An 18,914-nucleotide genomic window follows, 5' to 3' on the forward strand; every position below is an offset into this window, starting at 1 on the left:
CAGTGCCAGCTGGCCTGCCTGGAGCTTTTTACCCACATACTCCATCAAAGTGTGGTGTGGTAATTAGACAGGGTCAACGCCAAGCCAAGCCACAGGTGCCTATTCATTATTGGATAGGTTGATTAAAAAGCTTCCCACAGCAACAGCGCTGAATGGGTTCAGGTATCCTTTTGTTGTTTGGCATACAGGACTCTGTGCTCTTTCAGCAGCACATTTTTTTGCATATCCCTCCCATTTAAAGGAGTCACTTCATCCATCTCTCAACATTGGCTTAACACATCCTCTCCTCGTATTGCCTGGCTCATTGTTGTGCTTGGGACAGTGATTACTCCAGAGAGGCTATGGATTAACCGGACTGTGGAGAACACATTGATCTTCAGTCCAATCCATCTGATATTGGCTGCCGCTCGATGGAGGGGGAGAAGTGCAGCATGAAAATCAATCCTGTAAGGTCAGGGGCCCCAATTGGGGAACAGGTTAGAACTGAGTTGATTGTTTTGCAGGGAATGGGGATGTTTGATAGCATCTGATGAATTTGACAGTAAGACCTGACAATAAACAGAATTTGGGTAAGTCATTTACAAACACATGAGAGGTATAATAATATTTCTGAATATAAATATTTACTGATCAAGGTACATTGATAAAAAAAGCCACAGTAGAGACAGGAATTAATTTTGGTTTGACACACAGTCCCTTCTAAAAAGGCACACAGCCACAGCCATAAATCACAAACTGAGACACAGATCCTGAGACACAGAGACTCCTAATCCAACTTTAACTTTTAGAAGCCGTTCATATTTTCTTTTCTGCTTCTTTTGATGAGCACCACGCAACCAGACAGTGATTTATGGCAGAAGAAAACATCCTGCTACAAAAGCCATGCACAACTAATGGTAGGAATATAACTAATTATTTTGTTTACTGATCTCAAGTTTGACCTCGCACAATATTGAGTATAGGTAAGAACACCAGCTCAAGATGTTGCAGACACAGATGAATACTGATGAACAGCGAGCACTTCACCAAACATCGTCTTCTGAGGCTCACAGAACAGAGCAGGAGGGCCGTTCTATGCATGAGTAAATGCCAAGTAAAACTTCAAGTGTTATCATGGGTACTGACACTGAATACGTCACCAGCTGCAGCAATAAAAACAGGCTAATTCTACAGAGCAATGTAGGATAAACATAAAATATATATATATATAACACCTGAATCATCAGAATGCACAGACGCACTGGTTGAGGCATTAGCATATTGATGAGAAACTGTTTGGGAACAGAAATGTAATGCACATATTAGTGTGTATGTGTGTATTCAAGAGGAACTTGAATTTACAGTTTTGATTATTGCAAAGCTGATGCGAAAAAGCCGCCATTCTAAAGAAAAAAACCTGTCACAGGTGAGATATTTAGTCAAGCATCCTTATCTTGGAATTAAACCCCATGGCAACACTCATAATGATGTGCTCCACTATAATCAACCGCTCTTTGTGTTACACAGCATCAGGTAAACACATCAAATCCTCAACTTCATTTTCAGCTTTCAGTGTGTATCCAAAATTTATGCAAATCAGCATCTGAAAACACGTGGGTGAATGTTTTCTACTATATTTAGAGGATGACACAACTTGACAGGTCTCGTGGGTGTAAATAAGAAAATAACAATGCGTTGACTTTTAGTTGCACACAGGACCGATTGTGGATCCCTGCCGTTTCATTTTCCAGCCTTACTCACAGCACTGTTGCACAGCTGAGGGGGGATGAGGAGGAGCAAGGCTCATCTCACCGGAGCTCGAATGAACTGCCCTCCTGGAAGGCTCTGATGTGACTGACACCTCTCTCTCCTCTTTGTCTTCACCACTGCAATTAGCTCGATGACAGGTGCATGCGGAGAAAAGAGACAATCAATTACCGTCCCCTCTCTTCTACCTCTGTCCTCTCTTCATCGTCCTGGTGTCTTTATCACACCCTGTCCCTCACCACTTCCTTTCTATTACTCTTAATTTATGGGCTTTTCTCCCACTTTTTTTTCCCATTTTCCCATTTATACCTTCTCTGGCTTCTCATTGTCTCCTCATAACATATTCTTCTCCCCCTCTCTCTCTCTCTCAATCCCTCTGCACTCACTGCAGCATGTCTACAGTCAGACTCAAAAAGAGGGAACGTGTCATTCAGACTGTGAGGCTTCTTCCTGCTTTGCACTCAGACACACTATGTAGAATCACTGCAGGACACAATTTTACTACAGGTGGCAGAAAACCTGGGTGAAGTCAGAATAAATGCTGAACAACCCTCTGGGATTATCCTGAGAACCGCTTTGTCTTATGTAGGCCAACGGGGCACGTTTCTTAGTGGATGTATTTGTCAGACACTGGAGTCAAATATATCTGAAAAATCAATAGGCATTGTGAGTTATTTAAAACACTGATGTCACTGCAGGTTTTAGGGTGGGTCTTCTCCGCACGCAGTTCGATGGTGGAAGTTTGCCACCTGCTGGTATTAAACACATTAGACACTCCATTTACCAGCGGTGTCCTCGAACCTTTACTGACGGACTACTTACCACCATGGCATTTAGCGCTGCCAAAAACCTCCAAAAAACATTTCATTCATTTCATTCTCTTAAGGTCAAAAGGAAATTTTTGACATTTAATTAGGACAATGCAATTACAACTTTCCAAAAAATTGCCCAATTTCCCTATCCTATTGTCCATACCTATTTTTGCTTCAAGCAAAAAGAAAAGAAAAAAAAGATCCCTCATATTTTCAGTCTTAGTTACTCACATAAATGAGGTCATCTGTCAGATGTCCATGGTTGAAGTGCTGCATTCATGAAAATACAATGATTCCCTCAAAGCTGTAATACAAAAGGGAGTCACACATTCTGCAGGTACTCTAGCTCATTCACTTACACAGTAGACCTTCACACTAAACTAAAGTAAATATAGCCCAACTTATTTAGATGTTTTTTACTGTAACAATAAATTTGTAACTAGAAAGTAACTCAGAAACAAATCCATTAAATTGTAAGCATATTTTTTTGTCAAATTCTGAATTACATTGAACCAAATATCAATATACACAACAATTTATAACCTGCATCTGTTTTGTACTCGTTACTGCCAACTGTTTGTGTCTGATTAAAGCAATGGAGTCATTCTAAATAAATGTTATATTCCACAGTTCGTTCATTAAGCTAATGTCGCTACATCTTGTGACACCTCGTAAAAATAAGGCTTTAACCTGTCAATTATTCAATTATTGATTACACTCGTTCTCTCTTTGTTTTAACGCTTTTTAAACAAAGCCACAGCTCATACCTTTATTTAAAAAGCGCAGAAGAGGAAGTTGTCAAGTGTCGCTAGCTTCCACCAAACTTCATGCCCACAGACTTTTAACTTATCGTTTAGAATCGCGTTGCAACACAAATCTCGCGAGAATCTCACCTCACGCTAGCAGGCTAATGGTGATTAGCTGATTTAGCTAATGTCTCATTTAAAAAAGAAAGAAATGTCTTATGTAGATCTGAATAGACAGTATAAATTCTTTAAATGAATGCTAAAAGTGCGTCACAACTACATACTTTTAAATAAATAAATGGCTGCTATTTGCTAGCACACAAGGGGGTGATGCATGTTCCAATGCTGGTTCCTGCTGCTCCAAAGTGGCTTTTTTAATTAAAAAGTTAGATATAGGTCAAATTAAAACAGAAAAAAGAAAAATATGAAGAGAAAGTACATTTCCATTAACCCGAGGTATCAAAGCAGCCTACAATCTGAAGATGATGGTGACATGATCCTATGAGAAAAGGAATATATTTTACACTTCCTGATACATGTCAGGAGGTATAAGTCAACCTGACAGATACAAATGGGGTAAAGAAGGCCACTGTTCCAAGTGTCATGTCTTTGTTATTTAAAGTTTATAGATTAATAGCTTGACTGAACACGTATTTGTCACATTGATTAAAAAATATGTCATTTTATCAGGGAGAATAAGGAAATTAAAAGATATGTGACAGCTGGATGATCCATCTTAACTAAATGCCCAGATGTCCTTGGTCTTTCTCATCATTCTCTAAGTGAGTGAGAAAAAATGGTTTTCAATATATGTCTTTATTACTGAAACTGTCCATAAGCACTGCACAAGGACAAGGTTCATGTGATCAACACGGTAACAGCCTGATATATTTTAATATTTTCAATTATTTCAGACACTTAATGGTGTACATTACAAAGAAAAAAACAAGCCTTTTTGAATGTGTCATGGCACCATTTATTCATAGAGTTATGCATAACCTTCCAACTTGATCATTGTACAGTATATGTTGAACTTCATGACATTAGAATATCAGGCAGTCAGATCAGCACCGCTAACAGTAGCAGAAAGAAGCAGCATTTCTGTCAGGAGCTGACACTGAAAGAGCATGACTGCTCCTTGTAGAAGAAGGGAAGGAAAGGGTAAGATACCCAGAGGCAGATGAGGAAGCATGACATATAGAGTGTAGGAAGGGGGATAAATAAGTATGAAAGCCACTGGGCTGCAAGGGTGAGAAGATGACATGACATGTTCACAGGGAAAAGAATGGGGGAGAATCACACGCAAAAGGAGACGAGGAGCAGACAAAAGGAAAAATACCCCTCAAGAGCGAGGAGGCGGAGGACGAAGGAGTCAGCACAGTAATGCAACAGGACCAGATCAGAGCCTGTAGACTCTTCATTCTAGTTAACACCACACCTAGAATTCATCTGAAATTCTAGACTTGAACACAATTCAAGAGTTCTTAACACAATGGGATCTATCCATCACCAGTGCAACTCTGGCCTCTATCAGTCTGAATATAGTCCTGCCATTCATCAAAGTACGCTAGGGTGCTTGTATGCTAACGTGCACTCAAAGCACACACCAACCCTGTGTGACTGAAGCAGGAAAAGCAGCCAAAAAGGTAACACCATGGCCAAAAGCATGCAAGCAATGTGGGAAACACTTTAAAAAAAAATGAAAAGAAAGAAAATAAATACATCTTGGGATAAAAAAAAAATCTTAATACATTATCTTAAAATTTTCCTTTTCTTGTTTTGTGTTTCATATATATATATTCTAAACACACATCTTTGTACATTTTGGTATAAGTTCTCTTCTTGCAGGGATTTCAAGGGAAATTGGGTGTTAGATGGTAGAGGGGGGGGTGAGGTTTCTGGGGCAATCCCACTTCCCTGATTGCCTTGTGCTGAGGATGGGGAGGGGTGGGGCGCAGCATCACAAAGATGACTCCTCCCTTCAAACGTTTTCTCACACTCAAGTCTCTCATTCTCTGTGGCGACCAAGTGACGGCGATGGAAAATAAGAGGGCTCAGCAGTGAGAGGACAAGCTTATAGGACGTCCAGAAAGTCCAGGACAAAAGAAGTTGTAACAGACCACAAGTCGGTACTTCCTCTTTGGGACCAGAGCCAATAACTGCAGCACAGATTTCCACTATCTCTTATCTGTAGAAACAGAAATCAAATGTCAGATCAGAAAGGGGAACAGATAAGTGATTCAGATATTAAAAATGTGTGAGCATGAATTGAGATACCTTTGTTTCCAACCGTGTCTGCTGATGACCTCTCTGGCCTTTGGCGTATTAGATTATTATACTTGGCCTCAACCTCCTGCAGGGAGAAAACAATGCGATGCCAAATTAAGAAATGAAAAAGAACGCTATGTGATGTAGAGCTGTGAGGGAATAAATGTTTTGTACCTTCAGATAGTTGAGGTTGGCCTGAAGATTTCTAAGGTGGGACAGGACCTGTCTGCTGAAAGAGGAGAGGCTGCCGGCCTGTGATGTTGACGAAAATCTCAAATTGATGCCGGAGTCAGCAGCACAGCCTTGTGAGGTGCTCAGCTGCTTCCCTGTGGTTGACGCTAATATGTCATCATCTGTGCTGCTCTCTCCTGGGCCACCATAACCCTCCAGGACTAAATATCCTGCTGAGAGAATCAAAAGAAGCCATTTACTGTTACTGCTGTGAAAAAAAGAACGTTTGGATTAGAAAGAGACAAAGACTGCAGATAAGACTGAAGCTCACAACCAATATTGATATAAAATAAACACGATGATAAACATGGGTCTATTTAAAACAACAGTGTGATGTCTGCCAAATTGTTCTAACTCACCATAATCCTCAGGCGAGTCAAAGAAGCCAGTGTCCCCAGAGCCCAGGTCCTGAGCAAGGTCCTCTATCTGGGAGCTGGTCTTCTCAGAGCCGTTGTGGACCATCACCCGTGCACGGCTGTCTATTGGTGTCCGCAGAGAGGTGGTCCTGAGGAGACGGGCCCCTGTGGAGCGTTTGGTTTGCTCTGCTGCCTCCTGGGACATCAGCTGGGTCACTAACACCTGCTTTAATGCTGCCACTGAGGAACAGATAGATAAAGATTTGTGTAGTGTATGTAAACAAAATGAGTCCTATTGGTTAATACATGTTCAGTGTGCTTACATGTTTTCAGTGCTTCGTCTGCCCTGGAGGGAAACACATTAAACGAGTCTCCTCTGCCATCGTCAGCCATTTGGTAAGCAATGTCTGGGTCTACAAAGCCTTCCTCCTCCTCCTCCTCATCTGCCTTCACTCCATCAAACGGATTACTCCCAGGTAGAGAACCCTGCAACGCACTTCTAGGGGCTGGACTGCTCTCTTTATCTGAGGATATAATTACATTTATCAGAGGGGGTACAATTATAAAAGGATTACGGAATAAAGTCATATGATGAAAAAAGTTAGGAGAAAAATCAGTTGCTCTGGTTACCTGTGGACTGTGTGCTGCCGATGGATGTGCGATCTGGGTCTCGACTCAACCTGGAAACACCTGCTGTGATGATCTCCACGCCATCTCTCTCCCCGCTACGGCATGAGCAGAGTCTTACATTAGCGAAGGTTAAAACGCAGAGAAGCATCACGTCTAATCAAATTACCAAAATGATAAAGCAGCATACTCAGTCTGAGGTAACGGTATGATGCTGTGAGGCTTCACTTTCATGGCATCTGCTCTCTGGGTGATTAGACGCTGCCACCTTGTGTAGCGAAAATAAAACAGTTGGTAGACCATTTAACAGCTGGATTAATAGAAATGTTAGAAACCCATCAAAACAAGTTAGATATCTTACGTTCTCTGATCAGAAACTGTGGGTGCCATTAGCTCATAGATTTGAGCTCCATTTTCTGACATGGAGAGAACGAAGAACGACTTGTTGTCTGGCAGGAGAGATGGTGAACAGAAACATGTGAGACTAATCCAAACTGTTCTTGCCTCATGGAGCCACAGAATTCCAGTTTTTTACTTATGACTTGTTCATTTTCAATAAAGACTGTGTTAACTAACCTGTAGCCACAGAGCGAACCAGAACAGTGTTGAGTTTGATAATGGGGCTGAAGATATGTTTGGTATCTGCCGTGCCTGCCAGGTTTTTGCTGTGACACTTCAGGATAAGACGCTCATCCTGTTTCTGCAGCAGAACCAGGATGTCCTCCAAGAGGAGAGTGTACAGCTCTGAAAAGAGAACATATTTATCAGCAAACACGAGCAGTGCTGAACTGCAGTAAGATACTGCTCTATGCAGCAACAATCCAATTCTTATAAAGCAATCAGTACAAACCGATAGTCTTGTCCCTGTTCACTTTCCATGACAGAGGACCTTCATATACCATTGTCCTCTTGGTGAGGTCCAGGTTCTGTGGGATGTGAACCAGGCATATAAAAACAAGAGTGTTTAAGTGTTCGTGGAGCCCGTTCCACAAAGTGCTACTTCTTTTCAAACAGCAATGTGTATGTGGGTGTATAACAAGTGAGTGTGCTTTAACTGAAGCTAAAAGGACTGCGGATAACTCACCTTTAGCTCCTGGATCATAGGGTTGTCTGTCTGCTTTAGAGAGGAGAGGTCCAATCTTCTCTGATAGTCCTCTAACCTCTGGAGGAGGGAAAGAAAGAGAGAAACAGAAAAAAGGGAGAAGTAAGTACTTGTTAAAAGGAAGTCACTGCAAAGAAGGCAGTGAAAAAAATAATTTATGGCAGAGCAGGAAAGGGGAACAACTTAGGATGAGACTGTAAAGGAGGAAGAAAGAACGAAAACACACCTGCTTGTCCTCAGATTCCTTCACAGCCTGGTTGACATGACTGAGGATCTTCCTACAGCAGTCTGCTGCCTGCTTCACTTTGTCCTTTTCCACTGCGTTGTCTGAAAGATATTATGTCATCAAATAAGGAGCGAGGCCTCCTTGTTTCTGCAGGGGGGGGTGTCTCACAAATTGATATTTCCTCCACCCATTAATACACCATTGTCCTCAAAAATTGTGATAAAGCAAAAAGGGACATTATGGTCCCATAATAGCTGGTTATACGTTATCGTTAGTCCATTCCCTCACTGTGAGACCCAAACTCAAGCCAGGAGGGAAATGATGGACTGAGTAATGGCTGTGACATTTCCTAAAATGAGCACCACTGCTCCAGGACCATTTAAATGATAATCTCTCCATTTGTCTCTGTAAATGACTAATGGTTGGCATATTGCCACAAAGGATCAGATTTAAGACTTTTGTTTGGTTCAGTCGTATACTAGCTCAGGACTTCATTTGCATCTTTATCTATTGTGCTATATTGCAGTAAGATTATTTAATGCAAGAGCTGTTATTACTTTTTCTCCATGTTTCCAAAGTTACTCATTACATACATTAATTTCCATAATGTCTCATATGATCTAATTGATTTAAGAAACACAAAAAGAAAGGTTGGATACTGAGTGAACCCTATCCAAGGAAGTCACATACAGGGGTGGAACTTTAAGAGGAAGAATTACTTTCAGATTATCACACCAAACATTTTGCTCCTCAGCAATCTATACAGCCATCTCTCTGAGTGATGAACTACAACTGCAACAAAACCACACTTGCCATTTTCACACTAACAATAGAATCCCAGAATATGATGTGCATGTTAACTGAAACCGACCTGTGTACTTGACAATGTTGTCCAGTAGCAGGGGGTACTTGGTAAGTCTTAGCATCTCTACAGGAATGATGTCCTTTAGCTGCAATCGGCGACACAGTCTGTTACTCTCAGCCTCCTGCAAAGAAACAAAATATATTTCAGGCTTAATTCATGAATATAGCACATTCAGGGCATTGATTGAGTTATCTCTGATAAACACTTTCTGCAGTGTTATGGTCATACCTGGATGAATGAAGTGAATCTTGAATCTTTCTTCTGCTTCGTCTTGATGATCTCCAGAGCAAATGGCTGATTACTGCAGAATGTTCCCACTGCCTGCTTGATCTTTTCTTCCTCTGCACCACTGAACTGTAACCACCCAAACCAAAACAGGACTGGTTAGGGGTTGTTCCATGAATATATCTACGAGGAGAGGCCAACTCCCAGAAGGGGGCCGGGCTTACCTCCTCTTAGCAGACGCAGCTTAAGTTTCAGTGTAGACTAGATCAATGCTGAGACCGTTTACCCTACTTATCCCCCGTAGAGGGATTTTTACCCAGGCTGGCAGCTGATATGTGGCTACATCATCATCTAATATATCACACATGATGTGGAGATGCAGTGGTGTCAGCCAAGTCTAAGACATTGTCTGACACCACCATTTACTCAGGCATGTGATTCCATTTCTCTTCCACTGCGATAAATCTTTTTGTTCCTGGGGAAAATTCCAGTGAACCTTTTCCTTTTCTGTCATATAGAAAGTATATTGCTATGTTCATGTACATATGACCGGTATTGGGGCTGAGAGAAGCAATCTCACATCAGCACCAACACACTCTTCTTGTTATAAAGCAATTTCGGGCAACAGTTCAATTTCTTTGTTCACAATGTTTTTTTTTTCCTACCACATCAGTCATCTTGAAATGTATTCAATATAAGAGATAGTTTCAAAAAGGAAATACAATTTTGGCCTGAGAATTGTACTCACCCAGGAGAGCAAGTCATCTCCTATCTGATCAATTACTGAAGACTCATTTCTCTTCCGCACGGCAGCCATTTGCTCAAGTATTGAAACTGAAATTTAAAGCACAGGCACCAATGGAAAATCAGCGTGTGTGTGTGTGTGTAAGATAAAAAAGGCAAAAAATACAACCTGACAATGTCATGGTCTACAAGCCATTATAGTCTAGCTTTCATTTAAAATGTATTTGTTTGTGTGTGTGTTTGTACCATGCAGCTGCAAAATGTCTTCCAGATTGGTGAAGATGTTCTTGATGTCAGCAGGAGGCAAGATGGCTTCTTTAGAGAGCTTCTGGTAAAAAACTTGGTCCAAAACTCTCAGCATCCGCACATGTGCTCGCTCTGTGTAAAACAACTCTGCAGGCAAAATACAAGATGTTAATTCAAGATGGCAGGTGAAGTGCACATCTCTACATAAAATACATATGACAGCAGCTGCTCTGCTGCACATCTTTCTCCTTTTCCACTAACTACATTCTGTCACAGCAGTATTCTAAATCACCTGGAGGACAGACCTGTTATATTGTTTAAAAATATAGCTCAAGTGGATTTACACTGTCATCTCCTTACCATTGATAACTTCTTGTCTCTTTATTTCATGAGGCCTGAGACCAGCAAGGATGTCTCTTCCCACCAGCTGCTGCCAGTTTGGGGGGTCATGCTCAGAGTCTGTCCCTTGGTCATCCTCACTTTGGACATCTGCAGCACCAAGTCCTTCAATCCTGTGGCAAGAGAGAAAGTTAGCTTTCTTCTGGGTAATAAAATTATTATGGAATTTAAGAATGAGAGATATGCTCACCTTCTTAAAGCCTTTGGTGTTCCCTCATGAGCTCTACAAAAAAATTGAAAAACCAATAAAAATGAGTGTGTGATATATTTCTTTAGGATAGCACAAAGTTGATGGTAAACTCACCTGTCGCTTTCTCTGTCATCCTCTTGTAGTTGGTCCAGGCTGTAAAGGTCAAAGTGTGAAGCAGGGTACGCAAGCCCATCAAGAGGATCAGACTGCAGGCCGTCACTCAACCTGGAAGGGCCTGATGTCGGAGTCCCACCTGACAGACAAATAAAACTTCAGAAAACACTCATTACCTCAAACTTCTGTTTTTCTCGCTTCTTCAAATTTGTTGCTCACCCATATCAGCTTCTCGGCTGGAGTCAGAGCTGAAGTTGGTGCTATTTGGAGACGAGGTGTTGACAGACATGGAGTGTGTGAGTTCAGATCCCTCACTCGATTGGCTGCCTCTCAGACGACCAGCCTCCAAGTGCTCATTTGCCCCTAGTGTAGGTTGAGACAACTGTTTCTGTGGTCGTGGGCGACCGTCCAGGGCTTTACCAACTGAGAAGGAAGTAGTGTGAAAATTTTAAAGAGGTTTGAAAGTGCGGTCATTTCACTTAAATCGACTAGCTTACCTGATGCAGCTTCGATGCGGCTGGGCCGAGGTCCAAGGATGCTTGGAAATCTGGGTTTTTTCACTTTCTCTTCACCCTCCTTTTCTGTCTTCATGCTTTTCTGTAGTTAATATAATAAATAATAATAAATATAATAAAGTGTAGTTAGTATAATCAACAACAAGAAGAGGGAGACTGTCAAGTATGTAATAAAGAGAGTAGAAGAAAACTGGTCATGCAAGAAGCATACACAGTACCTTTATCTTCGGGAGAAAGCTAATCCGCACTCGTTTGGACTCCAAACTGCGAGGTTCCTTGACCCTCACACCAAGGTGCTTCATGTATGTGTAAATAACATACTGCATTGTAGTGCTAAATGAAAGCACAGGTGAAAACAAGTGAGTATGACTGCGTTTTGAACTTTAACAAAACAAGGCAATGCTAATATCACAAAAGAAGTAGCATCCACATAGTGGCTTGTGCCATATGTCATATCCATCATTCTCATACAATTTCTACACAAACCATCTGGGCTATGCTGCGACCATATGGTATTTCTAACAAGTCTGTTTCAATCAGTCACACTTTGAATTATTTAATATAAACATACTGCATTAATTACAGATTTCTTTAAGAGACTGGCCGTGTGCTTAATTTGTAGGCTGTGGGGGGTGTATGTGACACCAATATGTTATGCATTCTCCATGGAAACATCAAAGACTTCTTAAGTCTTAGGAAGGATTGCTTCCTTTAATACATTATTCATTTAGCACAAGATTGTTGATTAATTTAACAGAGTGAAAAGGTCTAATGAAATGAGGCATGACAACACAATTCTTTTAGAGAACTGTGAGACACATTATGATCTATCAGTGCATATTAAATACGGATGGTTCAAGACTCGTGGGGGGGGGTGTTGAAGCCCTGAATAATCCCCTTCAAATGCTTTCAGCAATTTCATATCAATTAACCAATCCACAACATCAGTAGTCTTACCATTTCTCCTCCTCTGTGGTCTGAGTAGTTAACCTGTAAACAATTCAGAAGTGGATAATGATAAATCTCTTTTAGCCAAACAGCAAATGTCTGGATGTGTGACTGTGTCTGTTAAGGGTTACTTACAGGATATCATCTATCTTGCTGATGATGTTTTCAGTATATGAGCGTTCTCGCTCCAAAGTGACACGGTCTCTAATTCTCTCTTGGTCTAGCCTGGTCAGCTCTACTTCAGCCACTGTTAGACCCATACTGCGCTTTTGCCTGCATGACACATACCAGGTAATAAACTGTAATCAGGTTGTTGACACCTTAGAGAAGTGACTAAAAAGAAGGTATGACACCAAGCTTGGGAGACATTCTGAATCACTATAGTTACCTGAAATCCTCAAGGTTTCTTTGAATGTCAGGGAGCAAAGAGTCCTGCAGTGTTTGAACATGCTGTCTGTTTATTTCCTCTGGGATCAACTCTGTCCGCCGCCGGTCTGTAAACACACAAACACACACACTCATGCACTATACACCAAGTATCAAGGGACTGTGGCTTATGCACAAAAAATTATAAGAGGTTGAGCAATACTTTCCAAACCATCAGAGCACTTGATTTCTTAACACCTTGATTCACAGTGTGCATGCCTAAAGGTACTACATAATAACGATACTCAAATGGCTAAAGTAAACCGATAGTAAGTACAAAGGGTGACTAGAAAAATCCAAATAACACTGGCCATATAATCACATAAAGCAGAAGGACACAGCGAAAGCCTTACCGAGATCAGTAGATACAGATTCAGGAACAGGAACTTTTAAATTCTGCAACAAAAAGTTTATTAGTTTAATAACAATTCTGGGAACAAATAGCAAGTCATGCAATTAGGATGAATGTGTTAAGAGATTGTTGTTTACTATAGGAAAAGAAAGACTTACTGCTCCTCTGTCGATAAAGAATGTGTGGAGGTCCATGAACACCCGCCTGGTCTCTTTGGAGTTGGTCTGCTTGTAGAGGTCAGCATAGAGGTAGCACAGCTGCGAACACAGTATTAACATTACTAAAAATGATATGCAGAGCCTGCCAAGCAGCATGAAAAAAGAAATTAATACATAAAAAACATTTAACAAGGTGTCAAACAGGGAGAGTTTTACCACAGGAGCTGGGTCGAACTGAGAGATGACATGGTGCAGAAAGGCTGCAAGGTGAGCAGGCCGAGATTTTAGCTGCTCAATACTGTTAAAGCTGTTACACTGGCCATTTGTCTGAAACACAAACAAACAGTTTAAACATATTTTTTTAGCTGAATAGCGACTATGATGTTATAAAAGGTAAGTCCTGTAAGAGAAATACCTGCTCCTGGTCTGAATCAAAATAATCATCTTCAGCTCCAATGATCTGTGAAACAAGGCGAGAGGAGGGGGGGCTGCTGACTGTGGTAGGAGACAGAGAGTCCTGCAGACAGTAGTTGAAAAATTATAACCACCTCACTTGGAATATATGCGGACTACAAGTTGGTCATTACTTAATACAGTAGTAAAGGGAGTGAATACAAAGTGCAGAAATCAGACAAAGACAAAAAGTATTTGTACCAAGTCAGTGGTGTCCTCTGTTTCTGGGGAGTAGCACGGGTTGAAGCTGTTCCTGGGTGTGCTCTTTGGGCTGGGGCAGGATGAATCTCTTGGATACTGACTCTCTGGAGATCCAGGCCCAAATATACGAGATATCTGGAGAAAAAAATAATATTTTCTTAATCAAACTGAACAAAACAACTGTACATGACAAGCAATAATTAGCTTTTACTCGGAGGTGAGCATGTACAGTATATTGAGGTGATTCAAATCAGGCAGTCAGGCTGTCAGAGGACAGTGACATTCACACTGAAGTCAGATGCAAGTCTGATGCAAGACACTTGTAAAAAATGAAATTTCAAGCCAGGCAAACCTATCCACTGCTTGAAAGGCACAAGATGGCAAATAGATAACCAAACACAGCCAAAACCTAAGCAGGGCTGATTCACTTTATCTTGAACCTTATCTAGTTTTGGAATCACAGTTTAAAATGAAGTTCTGTTTAGACGGATTACTGGGATGGTGTCATTTTAAACAGTAACAACTTACAGGAGTGCTGCTCCAGGACAGGTCTGTACTGTTGTCGCCTTTAGGAGTGATAGTGCGCTCTGTCTCAAATACGCTGCCATCATCTGCATCACTACTTGGAACAGCCTCCTGAGGATCCATGCAAACACACACATTATGAACAAAATACTAACAAGCTACATTACATTTCAATTTCCCTATTGCGGGACAAATAAAGCTTTTCTTAATCTTTTACTATGAACAAGCAAGCAGGCTGCAATGGTAATAATTAACAGTATATGAATATTTCATGTGTAATGTGATTTAAAATTCAGACTAATATGTCTATATTTCCAACACATGGCTCTGTGCGTGATGTATATAAAAAAAAGCTGTCACACAGACACAAAAGAATGGCTTCCCACAGAGAAAGCCTAAGCCTCTGATAAGATTAGGATTAACATTTGTCTGGAACAATCTGTGAATGCTCTACACGAAATTATACAAAGATGGCTTGGATGTTGGTGTAGACCAACATCCATAGATTTTGTATCTTGGAAGCCAGATTTGCTTGTTGGGTTGTACCTGTGTTGTCCCAGTGGCTTTGAAGAGCTGACCCTGCAGCTGAGGAATGTGTTTTTTAGCTTCCTGGATGTCTTTCAGTAGTTTGGGGGAGGGATTCCTGCTGTACTCCTCCTTCATGGCCTAGACAACAAGAGGGAAGAAATATAAAAAAAAAGAACTAAAACAGTAAGTCCCTGTCATTTATATATAATCGGGCAAGTTATATTTAACATGTTGGTTGCAGACACAAATGAGGCGCACAGCGAAAATATTTCAGCAGTTATATCAAGTGTATGCACTCCACTTGCCTCCTACCCAAAATTACGTTCTATTTCTAAACCTTTGATGTTTAACTGAGATAACATGCAGCATTCCTTAAAAGGATTTAGATATACATAACTGTGGAGAGTGGGGGGGCACCTAGTCTCTGCCAAGGAAAACAGTCTTACAAAAGAAAAGAGTAAGTAGCAAAGATTGTTATGCTAACCTGCAGCTCATGCTGCTCTTTTGAGAGCATCCTTTGCAAGATATCAGCCTTCTGGTTGCAGACACTGCTATTCTCATCCTGTGGGGCAAACAAAAACAGAAAAGCATATGGAACTGTGCCATTCAAGCAGACATTAGACATAATCATATTTAAACATACAAACAATCCATAGAAGAGGATTAAATTTAGAGAAGTCACCACAAAACTTACACCACAATTATAAGGAAGCGAAAGAACTAGATAACCCAAGGGAAACTCCCAGAGATGATGATGAAGGAGAACAGTGGATGGAATAAATAGAAAAAGGGAAATAGAAGTAAATGATGTCTTTAGTACCCATGGTGATTGTGAAGAGGAGAGGCGGTCCTGAGGACTGTAGGGGCGTTCTGCTGCTGGGGAGTTTGGAGAGGATATGCTAATGCCCAACATGTCAGGCTCTGCTTCAGGCAGAGGGATCTGGGCAAGCCCTGGAGGGCGCCCCAATACTGTGAGGGCCACATAGGAGCCCGCTGGAGGGGAAAGAAAAAGATTTGTTGATGTTTTCATTAAAACAAGTTTCATTTAATATATGGCTTTTGTTTAGCATGCAACAATAAAACTCACATTTGATAAGTTTCACCACTTCAATGTGATTTGAATGCGTAACAAGCGTCCCATTAACCTGTAAAACAACGATGGCACTATGATGAGAATTAAAAACACAAAATCCAAAACCTCTAATTGTAGGCTCAACTTTACATGATGACATAACGTTTGGCTTTTCAAAGACTTTAGTAAGTGCAAGAATACTGATTGACCAGAAGGGGGCAGTCTACAGCCTCTGAATTGGCCTGAGAAAAGAAAACGGTAATACTTGCAGTTTCAAGACATGAAAGCAGAAGAACACAATACCTTGATGATCCTGTCTCCTGTCTGAACACCTGCACGCATAGCAGCCCCATCTGAAACACACAGAGGTACGACAGCTTTAAACCAACAGAAGAAATAAGAAGAAGAATAGAACAAATGAAAGAATGAAAAAGAATAGGAGAAAGAACATATAGCTTTGTCAGCTTGACAGACAAGATGTGGCAAAGTGACTATTTTGAAAGACCATAACAGTGGTTATATTACGAGAAGGACCTGTTTCACAGCTCCACCCCAAACAAAGGGATTTAGGCATGAGACAGGTTATTTAGAGAGCCACGTCTGACTCTACAGTCAGCAGCATACAGCTTAAACCAACAACAGATATTCAGGTTCATAGAATTGTTAACTAGAGCAACAGGACAGAAATGACTGGCTACGTAATGTATTTGCATTGCTTGATGTTTGGATCACTTTTCCCAAGGTGGTAAGCAAGATATTACAGAAACATTTAGCTTCTCAGTTTACAATGAAGTGAAAACATAGAAAGAAGTGGTATAAATAATTAAGTAGATTGCTTTTTGTATTGAGTCAGTAACAAAGGCAAAAATGGGAGTTAAACACTGCCAAGCATGGATGACAGTGCACCAAAGTTCCTTCCTTTTCTGTCCCTCGCCACTTCTAAGCAGGCCATGATTTCTGTGACCTGATAACAGCCGACATCATCCTCTACAGACGGTCAGACCACAGAGGCATCCTGTTAAAGGCTCCCTCTTTACAAGCCTACATGATAAAGCTGCAGCTACACTGAAGCTAGTCTAAGTGTCAGTATGGTGGTGAGTCCCATTGAAATCTGTTCTCATGACAGTTTGATGTCATGAGCATTAAAAAAGGGAGCCCCCGTCTCTCTCATTACAAAGGCTCAGACCAGAAGTAGTCATTGTAGTAACATCTTTTTCTTCTTCCTTTTAAGTCTGCGAGTCAACCTTACCTTCTTTGACAAGCTGCACAAACACTGGGTTGTCTCCACTGACAGTAAGCCCAAAGCCATTTTCATCTTTCTGGATGATTACACATCGCTGGACCAGACCTTTAAGTGAGACAGAGAAGACAGAGAGACATAACAGTGTCTTTAAAAAGGACCAGGAAGTCACTACAGGAAGTTTACTTAACCCAATGAAGTCATCAAGAAACATTCAGATTATTAAAGCTAAGCTTCACCCTTTATTCTATTGTCAACTTTAGCTAACTTGAAACATGTTTTTTAAAGGATCTGTTGCTGGATTACAATTAAAAACTATCTATATACTGGTCTGAATGCTTTAACACATGTTTCAAAACAGTGAACTTATCCTTCAACCTCCTGATGATAACCAATCCCCACGGGCCTAGGAGACTCAAGATAAAAAGATAAAAAAAAGAAACTTTGCACTGTAAGGAAACCTTTTTTTTTACAGGAAACACGTGAGATAAGAAGACAAAAGGCATATATTGTGCACATAATTATATAAACACAGTAATACCCTTTAGATTCTGAACTGTGCCGTTTGTTGAACACGAAGTTAACACTAATGGTGATATTTGATAGAACCCCAGACGGTTTTGGTTGTTGTGTCACGGATGAGAAGAAGGAACGTTACTTTTCAGGTTCTTTATCTGGTTTTTCATTAGCATGGCAGCAAGAGATTAAAGCTTATCTTGTGTCTGGCTGACACTGGCTAGACTGGCAGGACAGTACATGGGAAAAAAAGCAAAGTAAATCTAAAATGTTTTAAAAGGGGAAAAACAGTCTTGTGTTATTAAAACCAGGACTGGATTTTTTTTCATGGCAGGCCTTAAAACCTCTTAAAAACATCTCTATAAAGCAGATTGTATGAGTGACCCAGACTGAAAGAGATGACCCTTGATCTGCTTTGTTGTTGTGTCCTGAGATTTCCTGGTCATTGCAGCATCAACCAGAGAAGTGAGTCGATCAATAAGGGCAGTAGTGGGGTGGGGGTTGGAGAATGGAAGGACTGCAGCTAATACATGAAGAAGGAGACTGGGGGGGAAGGGTGTGGAGAGATGGTTAGGTAGAGCTGAGGGAACAGGGGGAAGGGAAAGGGGGCAGAGAGGGCAGGGGTGTCAAGGAAGCTGATGAAGCCATATGGGTTTAAAGAGCTGGTGTGAATTTGCCTCTAGATGTTGATCTTTTGCCTGTGTTATACCCTCAGCAGTATTTTGGTGATCCTTGGTTGGTATTCATAAGACCATGAAGAGTGACTTTACCACTGATCAGGTTAATCTATCTGAGGTAATGTTATGTAATGTAATATTCAGAGGCTTAACTGATCTGTAATCAGTGCCTTTTACTGAGACTCAAGAAAATACATGAGAAAATAAGCTGACCTTTAATACTAACAGATCAACACCACAATTACACAAAGAAAAACTACGGCGTGAAAGATTGTCCTCAGGTCAGATGAAAACAAAGCGGACTTCTAAAAGTATGTGCCTTTGCTTCACTATGAATGATATGATATAGTGGATTATCTTGATAAACTGTCCTAGATAGAGACCAGACTGTCATAAGCAGAAACTA

The 18,914-nt window shown here is 40.9% G+C and overlaps 1 protein-coding gene across 3 annotated transcripts in view; it reads right to left on the reverse strand.

Moving 5' to 3' along the window:
* Positions 1–4,262: 4,262 nt before the first annotated feature.
* The window catches only part of arhgef12a (Rho guanine nucleotide exchange factor (GEF) 12a), a 30,395-nt gene continuing 15,743 nt past the window's right edge, over positions 4,263–18,914 (reverse strand). For 2 of the 3 annotated variants that reach the window (XM_028419109.1, XM_028419107.1), the window contains 37 exons: positions 17,325–17,423; positions 16,379–16,428; positions 16,091–16,148; positions 15,824–15,996; positions 15,488–15,565; positions 15,022–15,141; positions 14,479–14,586; positions 13,951–14,085; positions 13,712–13,813; positions 13,513–13,623; positions 13,297–13,395; positions 13,140–13,182; positions 12,749–12,854; positions 12,496–12,633; positions 12,370–12,402; positions 11,631–11,745; positions 11,395–11,494; positions 11,117–11,320; positions 10,898–11,036; positions 10,784–10,816; positions 10,555–10,706; positions 10,195–10,341; positions 9,953–10,038; positions 9,208–9,333; positions 8,986–9,100; positions 8,115–8,215; positions 7,871–7,948; positions 7,637–7,712; positions 7,363–7,530; positions 7,148–7,235; positions 6,977–7,054; positions 6,790–6,884; positions 6,483–6,683; positions 6,163–6,399; positions 5,747–5,976; positions 5,582–5,657; positions 4,263–5,492 (listed from right to left, as the gene is read on the reverse strand). In XM_028419109.1, the coding sequence (XP_028274910.1) occupies positions 5,482–5,492; positions 5,582–5,657; positions 5,747–5,976; positions 6,163–6,399; positions 6,483–6,683; positions 6,790–6,884; positions 6,977–7,054; positions 7,148–7,235; positions 7,363–7,530; positions 7,637–7,712; positions 7,871–7,948; positions 8,115–8,215; positions 8,986–9,100; positions 9,208–9,333; positions 9,953–10,038; positions 10,195–10,341; positions 10,555–10,706; positions 10,784–10,816; positions 10,898–11,036; positions 11,117–11,320; positions 11,395–11,494; positions 11,631–11,745; positions 12,370–12,402; positions 12,496–12,633; positions 12,749–12,854; positions 13,140–13,182; positions 13,297–13,395; positions 13,513–13,623; positions 13,712–13,813; positions 13,951–14,085; positions 14,479–14,586; positions 15,022–15,141; positions 15,488–15,565; positions 15,824–15,996; positions 16,091–16,148; positions 16,379–16,428; positions 17,325–17,423 (4,109 nt within the window). In that variant the 3' untranslated portion in view covers positions 4,263–5,481. The remainder of the gene's footprint in view (positions 5,493–5,581; positions 5,658–5,746; positions 5,977–6,162; positions 6,400–6,482; positions 6,684–6,789; positions 6,885–6,976; positions 7,055–7,147; positions 7,236–7,362; positions 7,531–7,636; positions 7,713–7,870; positions 7,949–8,114; positions 8,216–8,985; positions 9,101–9,207; positions 9,334–9,952; positions 10,039–10,194; positions 10,342–10,554; positions 10,707–10,783; positions 10,817–10,897; positions 11,037–11,116; positions 11,321–11,394; positions 11,495–11,630; positions 11,746–12,369; positions 12,403–12,495; positions 12,634–12,748; positions 12,855–13,139; positions 13,183–13,296; positions 13,396–13,512; positions 13,624–13,711; positions 13,814–13,950; positions 14,086–14,478; positions 14,587–15,021; positions 15,142–15,487; positions 15,566–15,823; positions 15,997–16,090; positions 16,149–16,378; positions 16,429–17,324; positions 17,424–18,914) is intronic. The other variant, XM_028419108.1, reaches the window with a different exon arrangement.

The sequence above is a fragment of the Parambassis ranga genome, chromosome 13, assembly GCF_900634625.1.
Source record: "Parambassis ranga chromosome 13, fParRan2.1, whole genome shotgun sequence".
NCBI lineage: Eukaryota > Metazoa > Chordata > Actinopteri > Ambassidae > Parambassis > Parambassis ranga.